We start from the raw sequence: 23,381 nt of genomic DNA, 5'->3' as shown, positions 1-23,381 counted from the left end.
AACAAATTGGCTGGAGATTTAAGTGTCATTCTTGTTGCCAATGAAGAAACTGACTACCAATCTAAAAAACATGCCTGCTTTAATGAATGAATTGGTCTTTTCCACTTTGTAGAAAAAAAAAGTATACCTGTGAGAGATTATATTCTTGTTTTTATCTTTTCCCAAGCATAAGTGAACAACTATGTGTGAAGCACCTTCATAACTAGGCAATTTGACATTGAATTGCCTCAGTATCCCATAATGCACAGAACACCTTTCTGGACAAGAATAACTTGTTATAACTATTTCTCATCCAGAGTATTTTAATAATATGTTGATACACCATTTTGCTGCTTGTATAACATAAATGACTTCTGTGTTGATTAATTTCTTGATATCTCCATCTAGCTCCCACTGATGACTTCAAAGATTGAACACTGGACTGGATGGCGATGACCATTCCCATAAGCAGCAATACATATATCTGAAAGGAAGCGTATTACTGTGCATTATGAAATACTGAGGTAATTTGAATTTAAGTCAGCTGCCTTTACGTACAGAGTAGCCTAGTCATGAAGATATTTCACATATACAACTTTTGTTTGCATGCTTGGATAAAGGATAAATAAATAAATAAATAAATATATATATATATATATATATATATATATATATATAATTTCTTGAAAATATAAGTTACTTTGGTTTAATAAAAATGCCAGGGAATTCCAGCTTCTAACTGATAAACAGAAAATTTTCTTCCTGGAAGAATGAAGAAAATAAGCCTTTAAAATAAAAAAGAATATCAAGAAATAAAAGCAGAGGAATCAAGAATGGTCTGAAAAATCAGTGAAACAGCAATAATCTAAAGCAATACAGTGCTTTGTTGAGACAGTGTAACTTCCATGTATTTAATGTCAACGCATTATATGAAACCCCCCCCCCTCTACTTATTGGCTCAAATCCCACCCAAGCAAATCAATGCTGTTTGTCTTCTGGAACATTGCTTCTGTCAATGCTGGGTAGAAGGAACAAGATTCCCAAAGAGCCTATTAGACATGGTTGAATATACTATCAAGAATATAAAATCCAACTAAGGTCTGATGCATTCCCCGCTTAGATACTTGAGGAATGAGTGTTGACTCTAGTATCAGTTTTATGCTTTGTTTGTTCAGACTCCAATGATAACTTTAAAAATGCCTTCATTGTAACTATAAAATAAAAAGCTGTAACAATTATTAAAGTATTTCTTGCTGGAGAATCTTTGCTATATTCTTGCTAATCAATGTCTCCCTATTAACAAAAAACTCTTCCAGAATCTCAGTTGTTTCATTCATCCTTTGGAACAACTGACATAACTTCTCTGCATGGCAACCTATCTCAATGGCTTTAACAGGCCTTTAAGACCCACAACCCTCCAAGCATGCTTGGATTTCGTAACCGAAATACGAGGATAGAATGGTCACCCCTATGCCTCGAAGTATTCCTGGCTGTATCCTGTGTGTGTTCACGAGGCCGGTTTGCCTGCTTGTGGGATGAAAAACGCCAGATAAACAGGCGGAAAAAAACCCTGCTGTCCATGCCCAAGAGGAAAAAAGAGGAAGGGTTAGACCATCAATGAGATGGATGGATAGTGTGTCTAGAGCAATTGATCTCATGATCTTCAGAGTTGAAGCCTATAGAAAGGCATACAACAGGACGACCACATGGTGAGGATTGGGGAAATATGTAAAGAGAAAGAAGTGCAATATGTTAATGTGTGGAATGAGTTTGAAGGACAAACTGAACTGTAAAAGAATGATGAACTGCATTCAAATAGTTTTGATAAGTCATTTGGGGAGATTACTGCTGGGAGAGAGAGAGTAATGAGTGCAGAGAATGAATCTGAACAAGTAAAAAGCAATGTGAAAGAGCAGGAGATGAAGGAAGGACAGATTGAAGCAGTGCTTATGAATGAAGTAAATAGCATGAGTGTAGAGAATGAGAGAACAAGTGTGCAAGATAAACAGGAAAATGGGAAGACTCAGGAAAAGGGAAACACACCATGAGAAAAGTTGATGCCCAAAGAGGATATGAATGCATGCATAGACAAAAAAGGAATTGGATGGTCTGGAAGATAGTGAAAACAGTTGGATTGAAAGTTTTTCTGGAATGAGTAAGGAGAAAAAGAAATGGCTCGAGGAAGCTATGAAATCACATTTAATAAGTGGTATCAGAGAAATTTGTTATAGATTCAAGAATGAGTTATGAGAGTGATGAGGCGATTCGTATTTTTGTATACGAATTTTAGAGGTATCAGAAACAAGGAAAATGGAATGGGTGCATTGATTGAATTCATTCACCCAAAAATGTTGGAATAAGTGAGACATGGTTGGATGAGGATGATATCATGACAGGAATAGAGATGGAAGGGTATGATGTATTTCATGAAGTCAGAAAGAGTAAAAATGGAGATGGAGTGCTCTTGATGACAGAAAAAGAGCTTTGTCCATACAAAGTAGAGATGCAAGGGAGAAATAATGACAGTGGTTTAGGCAGAATGGTGTGAGATAGAGGTAAACAGAATAAAATACTTAGTTGGATGTAGCTATCGACCTGGTAATGTGGAGGGTAGTGACCATGAAATTATAAGCATATTAGCCAAGGAAATAGGAAAAGGTTGATCATTATGGGTGATCTAAATTATGGCAATATAGATTGGGATGATGAGAAGGAAGTAAAGAGGATGAGTGTCTTGAGTTTTTGAGGAACAACTACCTCAAGCAGTATTTAACAGAGGGCTCTTGGATTTGATCATCTCATCAGAGGATGTTATAAATTTGGTGTCAAATCTCTCTCCAGTTGGAGAGTGATCATGAAGTGATCACTTGGATGGTTGCCAGCCATGTGAGGACTTCTGTTAGGAAAAGATACATGGAACTACACTGGTGTCTCCAAAACCTAAGGACAAACACTATTTCTGAATATTACAATCACAAATTCAGACAAATCGGCTTGTGGCAATTTGTATAATTGATGGATTTTGAGTAGAAAGCAGGTATATGTTCAAATTTTCGAATCACACATAAAGGGGTCACGTGATAGCACTCAACAGGATAATGACTGCACTAAGCAAATTGTGTTTGAAAGAAGCTCTTTTCATGAAGGAATAAAATTGCAAACTTGGATTCCTCGTAAAGTCTCAAAGACTAATTTGAAAGCTTGAAGAAGGGCACAGAATTATGGATATTGTCAGAAAATTCAAGGGATGTGAAATGGTCCCAATGATTGAATTTATTCACCCAAGAATTGTTGGAAGAAGTGAGGACTTGGCTGAATGAGGATGAGATCCTGATAGGAATAGAAATGGAGTTGGAATAGATTCATCTGAATCCAGTGACAATATAGATTGGGATGACAAAATACCAACTGAAAGTAAAGAAAAATGAGTTTTTGAGGGACAACTACCTCAGGCAGTCTGTAACAGAGGACACACAAGAATGGAGGGCATTGGATTTGATCATCTCATCAAAAGATATTATAAATGTGGTATCAAATCTCTCTCTAGTTAGTGAGAGTTACCATGATTGGTTAGACTATAATAAATTTAGTTTAATCCTTTATCCAAATGTAAGCAAACAAAGTTTGCGCCTGAAGTATCTTCCAGACTGAAGCAACTCATGGTAAAGGTGGACCAAGCTCTCATCACTCCTCGTCTTAGTATCTCCCATAATGCAAAGCACATCTCCTTGTGGACATGTATAATGATATGCATTAAGGGAAGGGCCACTACCCAGACCGGTTTCGACCTTTATTGAGGTCTCATCAGTGGGAGCCAGACCCAGAGGTGGTGATACAATTAATGAGACAAACTCTCATCAGAGGTGAGAGTTTGTTTTTAGGAGAAGATAAAAAGTTATAGATCTGGTTGACTGGTTTGTAGGTAGCAGCATGTTTATATTTCTTCATAATTTTTGAAAGTGTTCGGAGATGCCTTTGACATAAAGTATGGGAATCCTACAGGCTGTTCTTGTCTAGGTTGATGTGTGGGGAAGTGACTGATGATTTTTTTTTTTAATTGTTTTAGGATTGTATCCATTTAGTATGGCTGTATTTTTGATTATTTCTAATTCTTGGTTTAGAGATTCTTCAGAGGAGCAGAATCTGTGCACTCTGGTTACTAATGATTTAATCATTAGTAATCATTGTAATCATGCACCCTAACTATATGTTATTCCTATTGTTACACCCTGATACCTTTGCTATGTGGAATTTTCAGTTATCATGGTGTAACATGAAGAGAAAATAAAATAAAACTTCTGTAGAAGAGTTAATACATAAATTGTTTAAAGAAAGAAAAATATTCTTGCATCCAAGTTAAAATATATAAAACAAAAGTGTTTGTTGAACTAAATAATAAAAGAAGGAATATATTACAGTTGTGATATGAAAAAATTAGTTAAGTAAGACAGAAAAGATTAGTCATAAGAAATTGTATGTGAGAGGCTAGTTTTAACACTTGAAATGAGAGATTAAAATATTAAGTAAATTCTTAGAAAATTTTGGAAGGGGGATTAATTTGAGGCTAGCAAAAGTAAAAGACTATCGCTCAGGGTCAATTCCCGAATTGAGACGTCATCACGTGTGAGTCGCGTGCTCACCGACTGCAGGATGTTTGGCAGAAAAACACCACCCTAATTGGTCGGTGAAGTTGAATCCAGTAAGGGGCGGAGAAAAGAAATTAAAGAAGGTGCCATTAGGGGTCAAGGTATAAAAGGGTTAGACCCCCCCCCCCCGCACTAGGCTTTTTCCCAGATAGTTTCTTCACGAGCTTTTTCGTATAGGTTTTTCACGCGGTTTTCTTGAGTGGTAGGGTTGGAGTTAATCTCCATCCGACACAACAAGGGATGAAAAGTGAGCGGGATTTCGATTCCGTATTCCTATGGTAAGAAACGAGGAATGCCATTTAGCTAAAGGAAAGAAGGTATTGTCTATGTGTTTCATCATTCTGTGACAACAATGAGAGAGAGAAGTCCGTAAAAAAGTCAGCACCCATGTGGCGAGTTTCACAGCCATTGTATAGATGATTCTAAGTGTGTCCTTAATTCAAGTACGAAAAGTTAAGATTGCAAAAGCCCAGTTTAATGCCAAAAGAACATAGGAGTGACAGATTATAGAGGAATTCATCCCAGGATAGTACAATTGGAAAAATGGTAGAGGCCAATATAGAAAACACAAGTCAAAAGGTACTGCAAAAATCTCATGTTAATTGAAATCATAGGTAATTGTAATCATGGTTCTATTACTGAACAGTTGAAGAGACTAAGGAATATTATACTAGGACTATAGTACATGACTGACTGTAATGAAAGTATGCTTGTTATTATTAATTATATAACTATTCAAGTGTCCTGAAATTTATGCATGTGTATTGTAACTTATAGGAAAGTTTTAAATGTCAAAGTTATGTATTAGCACAGTGAAAGGATAGTTTAATCTATATAGTTTTAGATAGTTAAATAGAGTGAACTGATCACATATGTCCATGTGCTACAGCATATAGCGTATTCAGACTAATATAGGGTTAACTAAAGTGTTAATTAGATCTGGGATTATACATATGATTGTATATGTTGAATTTGTTATGGTGGCATGATCGCAATACCCATATAGGATCTTAGCCAAATACATGTGATTAGCTAATGTTATTTTGTAAACGTTTTCTTAGTATTGAATTGAGTTATATATATTAGATATTGAATTGTACCATGCTAATGAGTTTAATAAACATTTGTTCATTGATAACACAGTTGTCTGAAATTGCTGCCCAATGCACCACTTGAAAACGTACGAACCTAATCACGCGGGAGGGGAGAATATTTAGATGAGTTACGAAATAAAGTGTCACGACTGCAATATTGGTTTTCATACTCAGACATATATTTGTAATTGCTCCTTATTTTTGTATTTTATATCTCAAACTAAATGTCCCAAAAGGCGCAGTATAATATAAATATTAGGGACACTAAGGGGAGAAATAGCTTAAATATTTGTATTTTGGGGTGATATCTCATACATAGATAAAAGTTAAATATAGATAAACAGAATTTCACTAGATGGAATAATAATCATAAATTAGGACACAACACTATATTGTTTAAATTAACTATATTGATGATGTCCTATGATTCTTAGGATGAAATATTTACTTATTAAAACTTATTACTGTGGTTACGTGTTTGTTTAGTGACTTTTAATTTATGTTTTAATTGTTTTAATTTACATGTAAGTATACACATAAATTAAAACAAAGCAGTATGGATGGTGACCAAAAAAAGCTGAAAAATTGCTTTGAATCCTAAAAGATTCAAAGCAGCTGAATCTTTTAGGATTCAACTGCTTGAAGAACTAAGTGGGCTGTATGTCTGCCATCCAAATTCTTGGCATTTTTATGTCACCATTATTGTTAAGATTAGGATTTTTTTTTTCCACTAGAGGTCAGTGAAATAGTTTTAACGGTTGACCAGTAACTTTAGCATACCATGTAGATTGTAGTGCAGCTTGTTTCTTTATATATAAGTGTATACTCCAGATGATGACCTTTAATGTAAAGGTCGAACCGTTGAGTGATTATTTTGGTTCATATTAAACTGATGTTTTGCACTAACACGGTAACTGTTTCCATAATTTTCATGATGCTTCATGAAGCATGAAGGAAAGGAATGTTGTTGAAAATAGGGCTGATATGGCAATGCTGAGGGTTATGGTGTGGGGGAGATGTTATGCTTAATGGATGCACCAAATTACAAGTGCTGGAAAAAGGGACTATGACTGGTGAACAATATTGCAACAAAGTTCTTCAACATCATGAAGAACTGTTCCGTGATTGTTCCGTGAAGAATTCATTTTTATGGATGACAATACCACACCATATCATACACAAGCAGTGGAGATACTTCGGAGACTGAGGATATTATTCGAATCAAGTAGCCAGCAGGCTTCTCAGAACTCAACCCCACAGAACACATTTTGGATGTAATAGGGAAATGCACTGCTGCTCAAAATTTCCCTCCAGAAAACAAACAAGGCCTTATCCTTGCTCTGAAGGAGGAGGAGTGGGCCAGTTTGCCTCAAGAACTCCTGAATCACTTGGTGCTAAGATGGCGAGAGCAGCATTACAGTTCAGGGTGGACATATTCCATACTAAAATGTCTCTTTACTGCAAGTACTGTACTTTAATTTTGTAACTTTTTGCCAAAAACACATTGCAATTTAATTTGTACAAAATTTATAACACATTTTTTGTGTAATATAATTTATTAGTATGCTAGCAATAAATTTACATCTACATTTCACTGTAGTCAGGAAAATTTTATCATATACAGGTAAAAATGCAGTTCATCCTTGGACACCAGTGTACAAGACTGGTGATTATGAGGAGCTCAGGAGACAGCTTGCAGCTGTAGCATGGAATGAGGAGTTGGGTGGAAAAGAGATGAATGCTATTTGGGTGATCCTTTCTTTTAGTGTTACACAGTGATCAGCATTCATTTTAATAAAATTATGGAAACTACAATTGTGTTAGGAATAATTATTTTAATTTCCAGACATTTCGACCTATATATTAATTAGGTCAACATCTGGAGTACACACACACACACAAGACAAGCTACATTTCTAACAGTAAGCCAAAATGACAATGATTTGATCAATCATTATTCTCCTGACCTGACCTCTAGTGAAAACAAAAACAATTATATCAAAGCTATATTCTATTTATACCATTGTCAGAGAACAAATTCATATAGATAGTTTTAATACAACAAAATAGTGGCCTAATCCATAATTTAACAAGAGTGTTATATTAGAGTTATGATCCTGAATTGTCTACAGTCCTAATTATAATTAACTCTTAGACCAAAAGGTTAATATGTGCCATCCATATTCTTGGGATTTTTTGACCACCATTATTGTTAAGATTAGGATGCCTTTCCAGTCAATTCTATGTAGAATATTTAGGGCATGATCAGAAAGGCCAGATTTATCATAGTTATTATATTTATCATATGATTTAATATGGCATTTTTCTGATAGGAGTTGTGTGTCCTGTTTCAAAAAAAAAATTATCAGCAATACCTTCTTGGAAAATACTATCAACAAAATTCTTCACAAAACTCCACTTAAAAACAAAAATAAACTAGATTACAATAAAATTGTAGCCATTCCATACATTAAAGGTATATCAGATAAAATAAAACAGAATACTACAGAAATACACCACCGTTAAACCTCCTGCAAAATTAAAACTTATTCAACTCGTCCAAGGATCCAATTCCTCCACTAGCCCACCCTGGAATATACCATATTCATTATAATTAACTTAGACCTTTCGGTCTAAGAGTTAATTATAATTAGGACTGTAAGCAATTTAGGATCATAACTCTAATATAACTCTTGTTAAATTATAGATTAGGCCACTACTTTGTTGTATTAAAACTATCTATAGGAATTTGTTCTCTGGTGATGTCATAAATTGAATTTTTGAAATTTGAATAGCTTTGATGTAGTTTTTTTTTTTTTTTTTTTTTTCACTAGAAATCAGGCCAGCAGAATAACGATTAATCAAATCATTGTCACTTTGGTTTACTGTTAGAAATGTAATGCAGCTTGTCTGTGTGTGTGTGTGCGTGCGCGTTCCAGATGACGGCCTTAATATGAAGATCGAAACATTGGGAAATTAAAATAATTATTCCTAACATGGTTGTAGTCTCCATAATTTTACTAAAATGAATGGTGATATTCAAGAACTATCTAGTAGAAGCAACGTGTAAATGTATTCCAAAGTCAGAAGGTTAAATAAGGCAGGTGTGTGAAATGGAAGAACAAATAGAATAAGCATGTAATGCACAGAAAGAAGGCATTATGGAGCCAACATAAGATGCGCAGTGATAACCAATTCCATGAGGAGTACAAAGAACAGGCAAGGAGGGTGACTTGGTTGGTAAAGGTAGTAAAAGTGCAGTATGAGTAGCAGTAAGCTAATGAAGCCAAAAAAATTCTACGGAGTTCTTTTGATATGTAGGCAGCAAAAAAAAAAAAAAAAGATTATGGTAGGATGACACTGGTTGGAGAAAATTGTATAAAGACAACTGTTGCACAGGATATAGTGGAGATATTTAATGAGCGGTTCATAAAAGTATTTCTTTCTTGTGAATCATGACATCATGGAGATGTTTGAAAGCAGTGGATGATGATAAAGACTAACTGATGATAAATGAGTGAACAAGAGGTATATGGGAAACTGAGCAAACTTTATGTTAACAAGGCTATGGGACTTCATGATATATCACCATGTATTTTGAAGGAATGTGTGAGGGTGTTCACATCTGCCTTGACATATTTGTTTAATATGAGTCTAACATTGGGTCAAGTTCCAAAGGAGTAAAAGTAAGGAAAGACTGTACCACTTCATCAGAGAGGTGACAGAACTCAAACAACAAATTATAGGCAAATATGTGTCACTTTGCCTATAAAAATGTAGTTTTTTTAGAGATGACAACAGTGGTATTATCTTTGATGGACATCACAGATTTGTTAAAGGGAGGTCATGTTTTATTAATCTATGTACTTATTACAATAAGGTAAGAGCTTCATTGGACAAGGTAGATGGATTACACAACAGTATACGTAGATTCTGCAAAGGATTTTGATAGATTACCACATGATAAGTTGATAGTCAAATGAGAGTAGATGGGGTTGAACATTAGACTAAGGTACTGGACTGGAGATTGGCTATCTGATAGATATTAGCAAGTGAGTATGGGAAAGCAATATCCCAGAAGAGGCAAATCACTAGTGGTGTGCCTCACGGGTCTGTTTTAGAGCCATTGCTGTTTAACATCATCAAATTCCTGCCATGTACCCTCAAGGAGAGTACAGGATATGACAGTACTACATGAAAAAATTACATCATTACTAACTTCCTATCTACAATTTTACTCCAAATCAGTCTGTTACTTGTCAAGACTCACATTACCAGATCTTATATTTCTATCATCTAAGACACTTTGTACCATATCAATCCACCTACATATTGGTCTTCCTCTGGGTCGTTTTCGTGCCAACTTGGCAGAGAACACTTGTTTTGCTACTTTCCTCTCCCATTCTGTTTAAGTGACCATACCACCTGAGATTAGCTCTGCTAACATTCCTGGATGCTGACAATGTCAAGTTCTTTCCTAATATAATCATTTTTAATATGATATTGCCATTGATGCCATTTGTTCACAAAACTTAAATACAGATCTTTGTTATATTCCCATGATTTCTCCACTATTTGTTGTAAAGTGAAGATCTGATCTTGACAGGTTCTATTTGACCTGAATCCAGTTTGTTCCTCACCAAGCTTTTCTTCCACAATTCTTCACAACCATTTCTCAAGTATACTTGCATAGATCTTGCCAGGAACACTCAGTAGGGAAATACCTCTGTAATTCACACATTCAGTTTTATTTCCCTTTTTATATATGGGTACTATGAGAGCTCTACTCCAATCGTCTGGAATTCGTCCCTCTGTCCAGGCATTCTGAACTATGCAGTGCAGCCACTGTAAGACTTTTATACCACCATACTTCAGCATTTCTTGTCGAATATCATCTACTCCTGCTGCCTTTCCACATTTTAAGCTTTGGATGGCTTTTTCTACTTCAAGTATGAATATGTATTCCTGACTGCATGCCTGGTCAGTATTTTTTTTTTATCACTGTGATGTCATCACTGCTTGTTTCGTTTAGCAAATTTTCAAAGTAATTACTCCATACTTCAAGGATATCTTTTTCTTCCATTTTCATGTCACCTTTATCATCTCTAACTCTTTTTGCAGCACTCTTTCCTCCATTCCTAAGCTTCTTCAACAACCTCCAGAATATTTTGCCACCTTCATGATATTTATTTTCTATGTTCCTGCCAAAGTCCTCCCATGACTTTTGTTTAGCTAGTTTTACACTCTGTTTAGCTTTCTTACATTTCTCTCTGTATTCTCTAAGAGCACAAGGTGACTTATTTGCCAGGAACTTTTGATATGCTTTCTTCTTTTCCTTCACTGCCTCTTCTTCCTGTGTCCACCATGGAGTTCTAATGTTTCTATCCTTGCAGACAACTTCACCACATGACTCGCTAGCTGAATCAATCAGGGTTTTCTTCAAGGCTTGCCACTGAATCTCCAAGGTTTGGTTCCTGTTCTCAAACTCTTTCATTTTTCCATCAATAATCTTTGTGTATTTTAGTCTACAGTTTACATCTGAGAGCTGCTCAACTTTTATTCGCTTTAAAACTTTCTTACACCTGGATGCGTTAGCAGATTAGCTCCGCTAACGCATCCAGGAATGCGTTAGCAGAGCTAATCTCAGGTGGTATGGTCACTTAAACAGAATGGGCAAGGAAAGATTAGCAAAACAAGTGTTCTCTGCCAGGTTGACAGCAAAACGACCCAGAGGAAGACCAAGATATAGGTGGATTGATACGGTACAAAGTGCCTTAGATGATAGAAATATAAGATCTGATAATGTTGAAGTGATGACAAGTAACAGGCTGATTTGGAGGAAAATTGTAGATAGGAAATTAATAATGATGTAATTTTTTTTTTTTCATGTAGTACTATCATATCCTGTACACTCCTTGAGGGTACATGGCAGGAATTTGATGATGAACTTTCTTACATGTCATTCTTTTCAATATGAAATTTAATTTTATCCTGCTCAAGACTAAATAGTGATCACTTCCAATTTCAAATCCTCTGTACACTCTGGTGTCCTGCATTAGGGAATAAACATCACTATCAACAATAACATAGTCAATGAGACTTTTCTTATTCCTTGCCTCTTCTCTCCATGTGAATTTGTGCACATTTTTATGTTGGAACATGGTGTTAGTAATAAGCAGTCCATGTCCTAAGCAGAAATCCAACTTGCCATTATTAGCTTTGCTCTTTTCTCCAAGTTTTCCCAAAACATTTTTGTATGTCTGACAATCACTTCCTACTATGCTATTTAGATCCCCAACAAGGACCAACTTTTCCTTTTTCATTGTGTCAGTAGCTTTCTCCACTTCTACCTTAGTAGAACTTTCTGTGGGACCATAGGCACAAATAAGTCTTATTGTCCAGTTCCCCATTCTGATATCTGCCCAAATCACTCTACTTGACACTGCCTGCCATTCAAGAAGATTAGCCTTGTATTTTGTGTTGAATACTATGGCTACTCCTTTTCCTTGATTGTCATTGCCTGAATAGAACATTTTGTATTTATTGCTCAGAAAGATCTCACCAGTTTTTGTCTTTTTTTGTTTCAGTCATCCCTATTATGTCGATCTGGTACTTATCTAATTCCTCCGCCAGCTCCATTTCTTTGTCATTCAGGCTTCTTATTTTGGTAATACCGATCTTTATCTCTGGTGATGTTGGGGTGTGTTTTCAGATTTGTTCCAGTAGCTGACTTTTCGCTGTTCGCCCTGGTTCCCTAGCTAAAACAACGGGGTGTTAAGTTCTGAATAAAACAAAAATTAACTTAATTTACGTTTCCTACAGGCTTAACATGGGCTTGCAATTTTGAATCAATTATTGATATATCAGAATATACTAAACACTTGTAAATTACCAAAATATTACTAAATTGAGAATCTTTCATTTATATGTTATAATGTAAAGTATTGTGAATTGCTAAATTGCTTAAACCTTACGGCTTAAGTGTAAGTACTTATAAATTGCTGGGAGAAAAAGATAATCCAATTAAATAAAAGTGGCTGGATTCTGAACATGTGCAACAAAGAGTACAGGTGCACCCTTTTGATAAACAAGAAGCTCCCCCCCCCACTCATACTCTCGGAAGAATACGCTAAAAATTCCATGTGTGGCGCTCAGTACTGGGTGACGTGAGGTGACACTGACAAATCTATGACGTAGTGTGAATGTGTGGCGCGCAATTTAAAAGGTCGTTCAGTGCCATAAAAACGCTCTTACCTTATGCTCTCTTACGCTTGGAATCTCTTGCGATCTTGCTGATGTGTGTGGAGCCTCCTCGTAGCATCCCCTCGTTCCCTGCGGATTCGAGACAATGACTGAGGAACTTTGCCATGGATTTCCCGAAAATTTACCGGTTGGCGCCCAGCCCAGCAGAAAATATTCACCGATGCTTGTGGAGATATCGTTACGATGTTGAGCCAGTTCACCAGAGAACAATGTCTATCTATTTTCAGCAACAGAAGTGCAGCTCAAACCCTTGAAGAATGCCTCAGAAAAAGCAGAAGGAAAGTGGAGTCGAAAGTAATTGTCCAGATGAGATATGTAAGTTGGCCAGATAGTTCCCCAGCATTTGGTAACGTACAGTCTATGTTTTTTATATATATATGTCTATTAGAAGGATATCTGTAAATTTTAGGAAGGACTCTAGAGAATGTTTCTTTTAATGATAGAGTAAGTTATGAGAATTTTGAAATATTTGTGAAGGAAATAGTGCGAGAGCATGTGGAGCCTAGGAATTGTCTCTTTTAATGATTGAATAAGTTATGAGGATTTTGTGAGAGAAATTGTATGAGAGCACATGAAGCTAATTTAGTAATTCAGCTAACAAAGTATCTTTAGTATTGATGAATAAGTGTGATCTTTCAAGTATAAGTTGTAAATCATAAATCAAGTTCTTTGTCATGCATGCTAAGATAGATATAGAGAATCTGAGAAATTAGTGGTCATTCATTAGCAATTGCAGATTACTTAATAAGAGTGAATTCGTAATGTGTATAATGTTTCAATTGAATTAAATGTTTTGTTCTTTTTGTTTAACTGATGACTTGCTTGATTTTATTCTCTACTGCACTTGCTCATAAAATAGGAACCACAGCGGGAGATTAATTTATAGAGAGGCTACGACTGCAAATGTAAATTATAGTAACTTAAGATTGTATGCTAACTGTGTTCTGGTTCCTTGATTCTACATTCTTTGTTAATCTAGGATTCGGGGTGGTGCAGTGAAAAATAAATTTTCCCTGAATCCGCAAAAAGGAATTAGAACCAGTGTGGAGACAAAGGAATTGGCATTAACCATTAGTATTCCCTTTGTCCCCCAAACCACTAGCATCGTTCTTATAAGTAAAGATCAGCCAAGAGAGATATTGAAGTTAAGAGAAATAAAGTTTTACTATAGAAGGATTCTACTAGGGCACAAAAATAAGTGCAATTAAGAATTAAGAGTACATTACGAAGAAGAATAAATAAGAGAGATAAAATTTTACAGGGAGCCTTGTTTAACAGGGCAATGCCCCAGCCAGCATGAAATTTTGACAAAGGGGTGCTTAAGGGTCAAAGCTGTATAACTGAGAGGAGACCTCCACATAGCCTTTAAAGGAATATAGAGAACAGACCAGGGCTTCTGACCTAATGTCCAATCCTCACCTTCTCGTGATGCACCCTGTTGGGTATCTACCGGGATACTGAATGAACGAGAATGGGCTGACAATTTGGGATTTAGCCGACCATATTGTATTCCTAACATATATGTTAAACAGCCATCATTTTGTATTTTGGTTAAACCAAAATACAAAATGATGGCTGTTTAACATATATGTTAATAATATTGGGAAAGACTTAAATAGGGATATTCAATTGTTTGCAGATGATGAAAAGTTGGGATGAAGTATGAGGAGTAGAGCAGATGTTGTGGCCTTACAAAAAGACTTGAACAGGCTGGGTGAAAGGGCACAGGAGTGGAAATGCCAGTTAAAGTCTTTGTGATATTCAAGTGTTATAATGTGTTACATTTTGTGAAATGTAAGGTTTCAAAATTTGGAAAACAAAGATGAGATGTAGAATTTACTCTTGGTGATTTTGGAGGCGAAGGAAATAAGAGATCTTGGGATGATGGTAAATAACGATCTAAAATTTAGAGGACACACCGACAAAATTGTGAGGACAACATAAATTCTGACAATCATGCAGAAGACACTGACTTGTAGAAGTAAGGAGATTCTAGTTACATTGTATAAGGCATTAATTAGGTCATATAAGGACTACTGTGCACAGATTTAGTCACCTGGTTTTCAAAAGGATGAAGAGATGTTGGAAGGGATCCAGAGACGACTGACTAAGGTAGTTTCTTCTCTGGCATGTTGAATATGAGGAAGATTGACACAATACAATTTGCAGTCTAGTAGATAGGAGTACGAGGGGTGATATGATAGAGATGCACAAGTTGGTAATTAATCCTTGTTATAGGATTAATATTGAAGAGGTTGCATAAAATGGATGGTAGGAGATGAAGAGTTGGGGAGAGAACAAGAGTTCATTCCTGGAAGCTGTATAAGGAGGATGTGAGCAAGGGGTGAGAAACAGATTTTTTGCATGGAGAGTTATGAATGATTGGATTGCATTGCCTGAGAGCATGTTGTCTGCAAAAAATTTGAATGTGTTTAAGGCTCGGTATGATGGTGTGTATGACAAAGGACTAGATGAGTCTTTGACTTCATGAGATCTTAGGATGATAATATAATAAATGCCTCACCAACCTCTCCAGTTTATTCAACACAGGTGCCTGTCATTCAGTCCGATAGAGTCAACACTGGAAAATGTCAACCATCTTCCCCAAGTTTAGTTGTCATCAATCAGTGAATGCCATTCACTGAGGAAATTCAGTGTTATTAAAAACACACATCAGTGCAGCTTTTGGACATTTGAGGAAATGAGTGTACGATGGCCAATATTGTGATGTGTCTGCTAGATGCTTTTTTAACTACAATTTGACACTGATTATAGTGATATATGAATTATGGTTTTGCTACATTTTATATATGTGAATTTTATATATGTTATAGAAGTGTAAGTTGTGAAGCTTGGTCTGCCTTTCTTCATTTTGTCCCCCCCCCCACCAACACACACACCATCTCTCTCTCTGTAACTCTCAAATTCTATTTACTGGGTCTTGAATAGGCTATTTGAAATACTCTCATTTCATTTGTTGTTTATGGATGTCACAAAACAACTTTTTATATGTTATAGGTTTTTTTTGATATTCTGTAACAAACTTATATAGGAGGTCCAGCACAAAAAAAAAAAACGAGACTAACTCTATAACATAGGAACAGAGAGTGGGAGGGGAGAGACAAGGAGGTGGTTATAGAGCATGTTCTAACCTGTCACCATGAGACAAGGCTCAACTCTATTGCTTTACTCAGTACAAGTGGACACGTTTTCAAATATAGATGTTTTCTTACAATCAGTCAGAAAATGTTGGAGTGCAAGAGCAAACAGCAAGTTAACATCAAGTTTCTTGTAAAACTGAAGAAATCTCTTATTGACTGAGGCTTATAGTGAACAGTGCATATCTCATGCATGCGTTTTTGAATGGCACAAACGATTTTTGGAAGGCAGAGAAAGCTTTAAAGATGATGATCATCCAGGCCGCCCATGCACAGCAGTTTCCGATGACAACATTAAAAAGGTGCAAGATGTGATTTGAAAATACAGAGGGTTGGGTGTTCGAGCTGTAGCTGAGAAAGTTCATTTGGACAGGGAAAGTGTTTGACGCATTTTAATGGAAGAATTGAACAGGAAAAAAGTTTGTGCAACAATGGTTCCAAAAATGTTGTCAGATGAACAAAAAGAACTTTGCAAGAAACTGTATGAATATTTTGCAATGTATTAAGGATGAACCAGATTTTTGAATTCGATAATTACTTGTGATGAAACTTGGCCGACAATCAATGCAGTGGAAGTCAGCAACATCTTCAAGACCAAAAAAGCATGCATGAGTCGTTCAAAGCCATATTGATTGTTTTCTTCAATATCCAGGGTATTGTAATGGGAGAGCAGATTCCCAGCAGTGGGATGGTAAATCAGCAGTGTTACCTTAAAGTCTAGACAAAACTGCCTGAACGTGTGAGAAGGAAACAACCAGAATTGTGGAGAAACAGACTTTGCACCAACACAATGCGCTAGCCCATAACCTTTTGTGAAGCAGTTTTTAGCTAATCACAACATCACTGTGCTTGAGCACCCACCCTATTCGTCAAACCAGACTCCTTGCGACTTCTACCTCTTCCCAAAGATCAAGTTGGTACACAAAGGAACCCATTTTTTGTCGGTAGAAGATATGAAAGCAAAAACAACGGAGATCCTCAACAGCCTTTCAGAAAATGATCTGCAGAATTGCTTTGAACATTGGTAGCATCATATGCAGCTGTGTGTCAACTCAGAAGAAAACTATTTTGAAGGAGATCGTAGTTGATTTTCTCAGTTTGTTAAATGAAAAGAAATATAGGCACAGTCTTGTTTTTCCTGTGTTAGACCTCGTATATATACAATTACGTAAATATTTTAAATAATTTAATATTTACGTTTATAGAATTTTATAGTTTCTGTAAACAGTTAGCAAACTAGAGAAGTAGCTTCATGTTTTTTTTCACTTAAAAAATGCAAATACAATAAAAATATACAGTCAACTCTCACTATAGCAAACTTGTAGGGGGGATCACAGGAAGAGTGTTATCTGTTTCAGTACTTTGTTATGGAGTGAATATTTTTGTTATGTTAGTTTACACACACACACACACACACACACTTCAGTTAATGTTACCTCTGGTAACGGCGCCTCGATATAACGAAGTCCGCAATTTCAAGCCCCATTTTATGTAAAAATATTAAAATTTTAAGGTCAACTCTCCAGCCAAAAGGCTGCAGGTTCAAATCCTGCCATGGGTATGGATGTTTGTGATTGTCTATGAAAATACTAGTGGTGGTGGTCAGCAATAGATGGCATTGGCGTAGATGATGAAAGTAGTTGTGGTTTGTTATAATTTGTGGATCGAGTCATGGAGACAGAGTTGTAGAGTGGGTGCTCTCCCTCGATGAGTCTTTGGACTCCCTGGAGGTGTCATGTAATAGTAATAATAATAATAATAATTTTCAGTTATCCAAACAGTGCCATTCTTCAGATCAGTAACTGTAACTCTGATGATCTAAAAAAGTAAAATAACACGTAAGCAAAACAGAAAAGCAGAATGAGTTACTTTGATAGTGTACAAAATACACAAAAAATTGCACATGATTTTGAAAAGCATGCTACCTTTTTTCTCTCCTGAAATTGTTGTCTTGTCATATATTATAACTTCTTTTTCTTTTTTCTCTTTAGGCTTTTTCTAAAATAAATAATGCCAATTAAAACTCCAATTTCAAATACAACTATAAAACCATTACTATATCTTTTACTTTATTTACATTTCATGTATGTGTCAAAATCTATAATTTTTATATATTATAGGTTTATATAAACATAAGTTATATAACTTTTATTTATATAAAAATATAAAATATAATATCACTATGACCTTAACGAAGAGTGATCAATAACTATGTCAGCACTTAAAGAATTTATTCCTGAATTCTCAGTCAGAAGTCATATGATGATCTGATTCTCAACAGTTACAAAACTACGAGTATTCGATATGATCAGACAGCATTAGTACTGTTTGTAGGCAAGCCAGTGCACCAATACTACTTCAGACAGTAAATAATCTTGTCTGGTTATGCAGTCAGATGTGTCAGATTAAACTCTAATATATGTATTTTGCATACATATTTTATGATGATAATTTAATTACTTCTGAGTGATAAAGAATCTCAGATTGACATCTGTACAGGGCTTGGTAAATTATGCAAAATCCTACTTGCCATGAAAAAAATGCACCTGCCCAGGACCCTTCTCCCCACCCCACCTAATTTTTGTAATATGCCCAGTAAGTCAACAGAAATTCCATGAAGTGATTAATAGCACTGTATCATTGTTTTGAGCACATTTCCATTGTGTGAGAACCATTCCAAGAAGAAGTTAATAAATAACAACAGGAAAAAACAGTAAAAACAACATTAACTTTTTAAATATACACACATACACATTACATTAATTTTTGTTACTAAAATGGCCCTTTATATTGTATGCATTCTTCTATGTTTTCTTAAAGTTAAATAAACAGTTTAGTTCACAATATGTTTTGTTACAAGGGTATTTGTTATTAAACAAAAAATAGTCTATTTTGTCCAGTCTACAGATACTTGCCAGCTAACAAAATCTGCTCACCAGGGCGAGCGTATTTGTCAAGCCTTGCATATGTACAATAATTTTTAACGTCAGCTACTTAGTTTGGAGTATGTCATCAACTAATGAACATCAATAACATAACATGGATAAGAAGAAAAACTATTTAAATGGCACAGCAATCCACATACTTGTAATAAAAAATTTCTGTCCATCTCCACATTTGGTGCATGACAGCCTAGGGAAGCAATACATAATGAAGGATTATATCTATGCCAAACAGCAATCAATATCCTAATGAATACTACTACTCTCATTGATACATTTTAACCACTGATGAAGTTTAATTTCATTCATAATCAAATCAGCAATAATAAGAATACCAGAAATTGTTATTATTATTAATATTATTATTAATGAGTAACTACATGGAGTCAAAAAATTCATCATGGGAGGCCCACAGTATACTATAGTTCACAATATACCTATCATACCATCCACAATCCAACTAGAATTCCACATGGTAGGTAGGAGGTAACCATTATTCACATAGTACCTATCCTTAGGCATCAATAACATAACTTTTGATTCACAGAAGAACTAACAACCACGGCAGGCAACCCTCCACTCATTCACCATCCTGTTAGCAAAAAAAAAAACACCTCACATCCTTGCTGAAGATTTATTCAACTTCCAATGATGATATCTTGTTCTATCCCCACCTGCCATATACTGAATAATTTCTACTACTTCCATTTCATAAAACCCTTTCAATTACTTGAATGCTTCTATTATGTCACCTCTCTTCCCTCTATCTGCAAATTTTGGTAACCCACAAATTTTCAATCTCTTCATACAGAACATTTCACGGGTCGAAAATCATGTTAATTACCTGCCTCTGAATCCTCTCAACCACTTCCACATCACCAAGAAACTCAGGCAATCAAATCTTAGCATGATAGTACAGATGTGGATGTATCAGAGAGTTATAAAGAGAAACAACTTTTTTTGTTCCTACTAGTCAACAAGTTTCATATTTTTGAGCATCCAAGTGATCTGAACTGTTTTGCCAATTTTTGCAATATGTCCTCTGAACTTCAATTACCTATCAACCACCATAACACCCAAATCCCTGGCTTCATCAATTCAAGCAATGAAACCTCATCAATAGAATACATAGACTGAAACTTTTTCAATCCAAGGTAAATAACTTTACATTTAGCACATTAAAAGAAAAGCAGTTATCCTTTGACCACAGTAACAGCTTATTCAAATCATCCTGCCAGATCATGATATCATCTTTATTTACTATATCTCTTCCCAATTTAGTCATCAACAAACAACTGGATATCACTCTTCAAAATATCTCCAGTATCATTAATATACAGATTAAACAACAATAGACCATGAAAAGAGCTTGTGGCACACCACTGGTCACTTTCCTAATCTTTGACTCCACTCCACTATATGCTACTCTCTGATGCCTGTCTGATAACCATCCATCTGACTAATCCAGCATCCATTCCCGTTTGATAACAGATTTGAGCGCAGTATTTTGTCAAATGCTTTTGCAAAGTCCATCAATATTACAGTATAGGCATTACCTTTATCCAACTCTAGCATTACTTTATTATAGAAACAAAATAAATTGTTAAAGCAAGACCTCCACTTAATAAAGCAATGCTGACCTCTAAAAAGAATCAAATCCTCCCATTCTTGATCTCCGGCTTTCTCCAACTTTTCCAAAACTTTAACTATCACTCCACTCTTGAGATAGTAATGGGTCTGTAATTTTCAACCACTGTTTTCAATCCATCTTTATGCAATGGAACTAACATACCTTCCTTTCATCTCAGGACTCTACCTAAGCAGAGATTTAATTTAATTAAAGTCTAGTCAAGAGTAAGGCCGATTCCCTTGCACATTCAAGCAACACATGAGCCGAAATCCCATCTAACCCAATGAAAAAATTCACACTGAGATTTTTTAGCATCCCAAGAACCTCCATGTTCATCAAGTCATTTTTCTTTCTACTCGCTATATGGTGAAAGAATTCTTTAGGATTCACTTTGGACTGTTCAGTCAGTTTCATTTCAGAATGTTTTTGCCTTCTGTATAATGCATGTTACCTTTCTTGCCTGTGCCTTGTGCTGTTCATGAGTTTGTTGGTCACATCTCAGCTTATAAACCCCTCCACAAAAACTTCTTTTGCAGCTCGTGCTTGATGGTAATACTTATTCATTTAATCCCAACTTTTTTTTTTATTCTCCTCACCCTAGGAATGCAGTCTGATACTGCTACCTTCAAATACCTTGAATTATTTCCCATGCTTCACTAACATCCTTTTCTTGCAGTATAATATGTGATGGCACTACTCCTAGTTGTCCCCTCTAAGCTTTACAAAATCACCAGATTTATAATTCCACAACTATCCATTCTTAACCAAGGATTCAATATGACTAAACACCTTCCAAGATAACACAGAATGATCACTCTCTACAATTCAAGGCAAAATGAGACGTGGATAAGGACAAATTCTCAGATGTTATCACCAAATCTAATATTCTCAATCCACGAGTTCCCTCTAAAACATGTCTCAAGTTATTGTCTCTCAGTAACTGCATAAATTCTAATTCCCTTCCCTACATGACATCTCCTCATTCCAATCTATATTCCCATAATTAAAATCACCCATAATAATTACACTGCCCTTACTCATAGAGCTAACTAATCTGCTGATGCATGTAATTTAAATCTACCCTTACACCCCTAGGTTTATAGCAGCAACCCTCAACAAACATGATTTTGTTGACCTTTTTATATGCAATAGATTCAAATACAATGTCCTTCTGACAAGGACATTGTATTTGAATCTCAAGCTTAGTTGGTAGCAACTCATCTGCTATCGTTAACAACACCTCACTATCCATTTTGTTCTCCCTGTGTTCTCTAAAAATAGAATAACCCTTACACTCTGCCTCAAACTGTATCATCCTTTGTCAACCAAGTGTCACTGATACCAATTATACCTGGCCAAGATGTACTAATCAAAGATTCACACTTGTTTCTGATACTTATAGCATTTGTATACAAACACCTGAGATAGCTAGACAACACCAGAAGCACTCACCCCTGTGACCCTGCCCAAAATTTTCCTGTTTCTGCATATCAGACCACACTTTACTTGATGCTTCCTTCAAGCACTGAACTAATTTATTTTGATGAACTGTTCCTCAAATATAATTCATTTTTTTCCTCAAATTCAATCCATAAATCAATGAATTGTGCACCATTCTTCCTACACAACTTATGAACTGATTTATCTGTGATCATGGCTCTTCTGTTCAATTCTTTACATCAGAAGTGGTAAAACTCTTCACTTTCTCTACTGCTTATTTCAACAATAGTTTCACATCCTCTCTCATTCCATTTCCCCCCCCCCCCTCCCTTCAGATCATCTGTACCTGCAAACACTATTAACTCATTCGATTTCAACTTGTTTTCTAATAACACTAATATCCTTGATTTTTGCTCCAGGAAATCATGAAAACATTTTGTCACATTAACATCATATACAAATTTATCATAGAATCCCCTTATAATATTGACCCCTTATTCAACCCTTACACAATTTTCCATATTCTCCTGACTCCTTCCATAAACCTTCCCTCTCTTATTCATCTGTCTTAGTCACTCAACCTTGCACATTAGTTAAACCTTCACACCTTTGACTATCTATCTGTTTCAGGCACCCTTCCTCTTTCATTCACCTGATTGATTATCTCTTGCTCTCACATCTGATCTAATGGCAACAGTTAATCATATATGTCATCATGTACTCTAATCAACTGAGACCTCACGCATTCCATCTCTATTCTTACCACTTCCAGGTTTCTTTCTAAATAATGAATCCTAGATAAAGATTTACCAGAAACTAATAATGGTTTGTCTTTATAGGACACTATATCTAAATTGAAAGTTGTTGAAACTGTTAAATCATCACCATCAGGAATGATTAGACATGTGGTTGGTACAATCTTCCTCTTCAATCTCTCTCTAGAAAGGAATTGAGACCAAGATTTGGGGATAATGAAGATCTGCTGACACAACTTCCTCCTTATAAAGAGATGATTCCTTCAAAATGTCAATGTCCTTGGGATGTAGTTCCAACCAAGAATGTTGCTTGAATAACTGAAAATTATTAGTAACTGGAATTACAGATGCATTCTCTCATCTATCATTTGACAACTAGTCTTGACATGAAGAACCAGAAACAGATAATATCAGAGAACCAAAGTTGGATTCTAGTGATATGATCTAAGAGGAGAGAAAGAAGATCTGATGTTA

At 35.6% G+C, this 23,381-nt stretch overlaps 1 protein-coding gene across 1 annotated transcript in view; it reads right to left on the bottom strand.

Moving 5' to 3' along the window:
• Positions 1-23,381, bottom strand: part of ValRS (Valyl-tRNA synthetase) — a 464,082-nt gene that overhangs the window by 421,531 nt on the left and 19,170 nt on the right. Inside the window, exon 2 of the mRNA XM_090401956.1 lies at positions 18,066-18,138. Within this exon, the coding sequence (XP_090258082.1) occupies positions 18,066-18,138 (73 nt within the window). The remainder of the gene's footprint in view (positions 1-18,065; positions 18,139-23,381) is intronic.

Source organism: Typopeltis vanoorti, chromosome 12 (genome assembly GCF_054136105.1).
Source record: "Typopeltis vanoorti isolate ZY-2024b chromosome 12, IOZ_Tvanoo_1.0, whole genome shotgun sequence".
In the NCBI taxonomy this organism is placed as follows: Eukaryota; Metazoa; Arthropoda; class Arachnida; order Uropygi; family Thelyphonidae; genus Typopeltis; species Typopeltis vanoorti.
The sequence above is the reverse complement of the archived record's forward strand: the minus strand, read 5'-3'. Positions and strand labels throughout refer to the sequence as shown.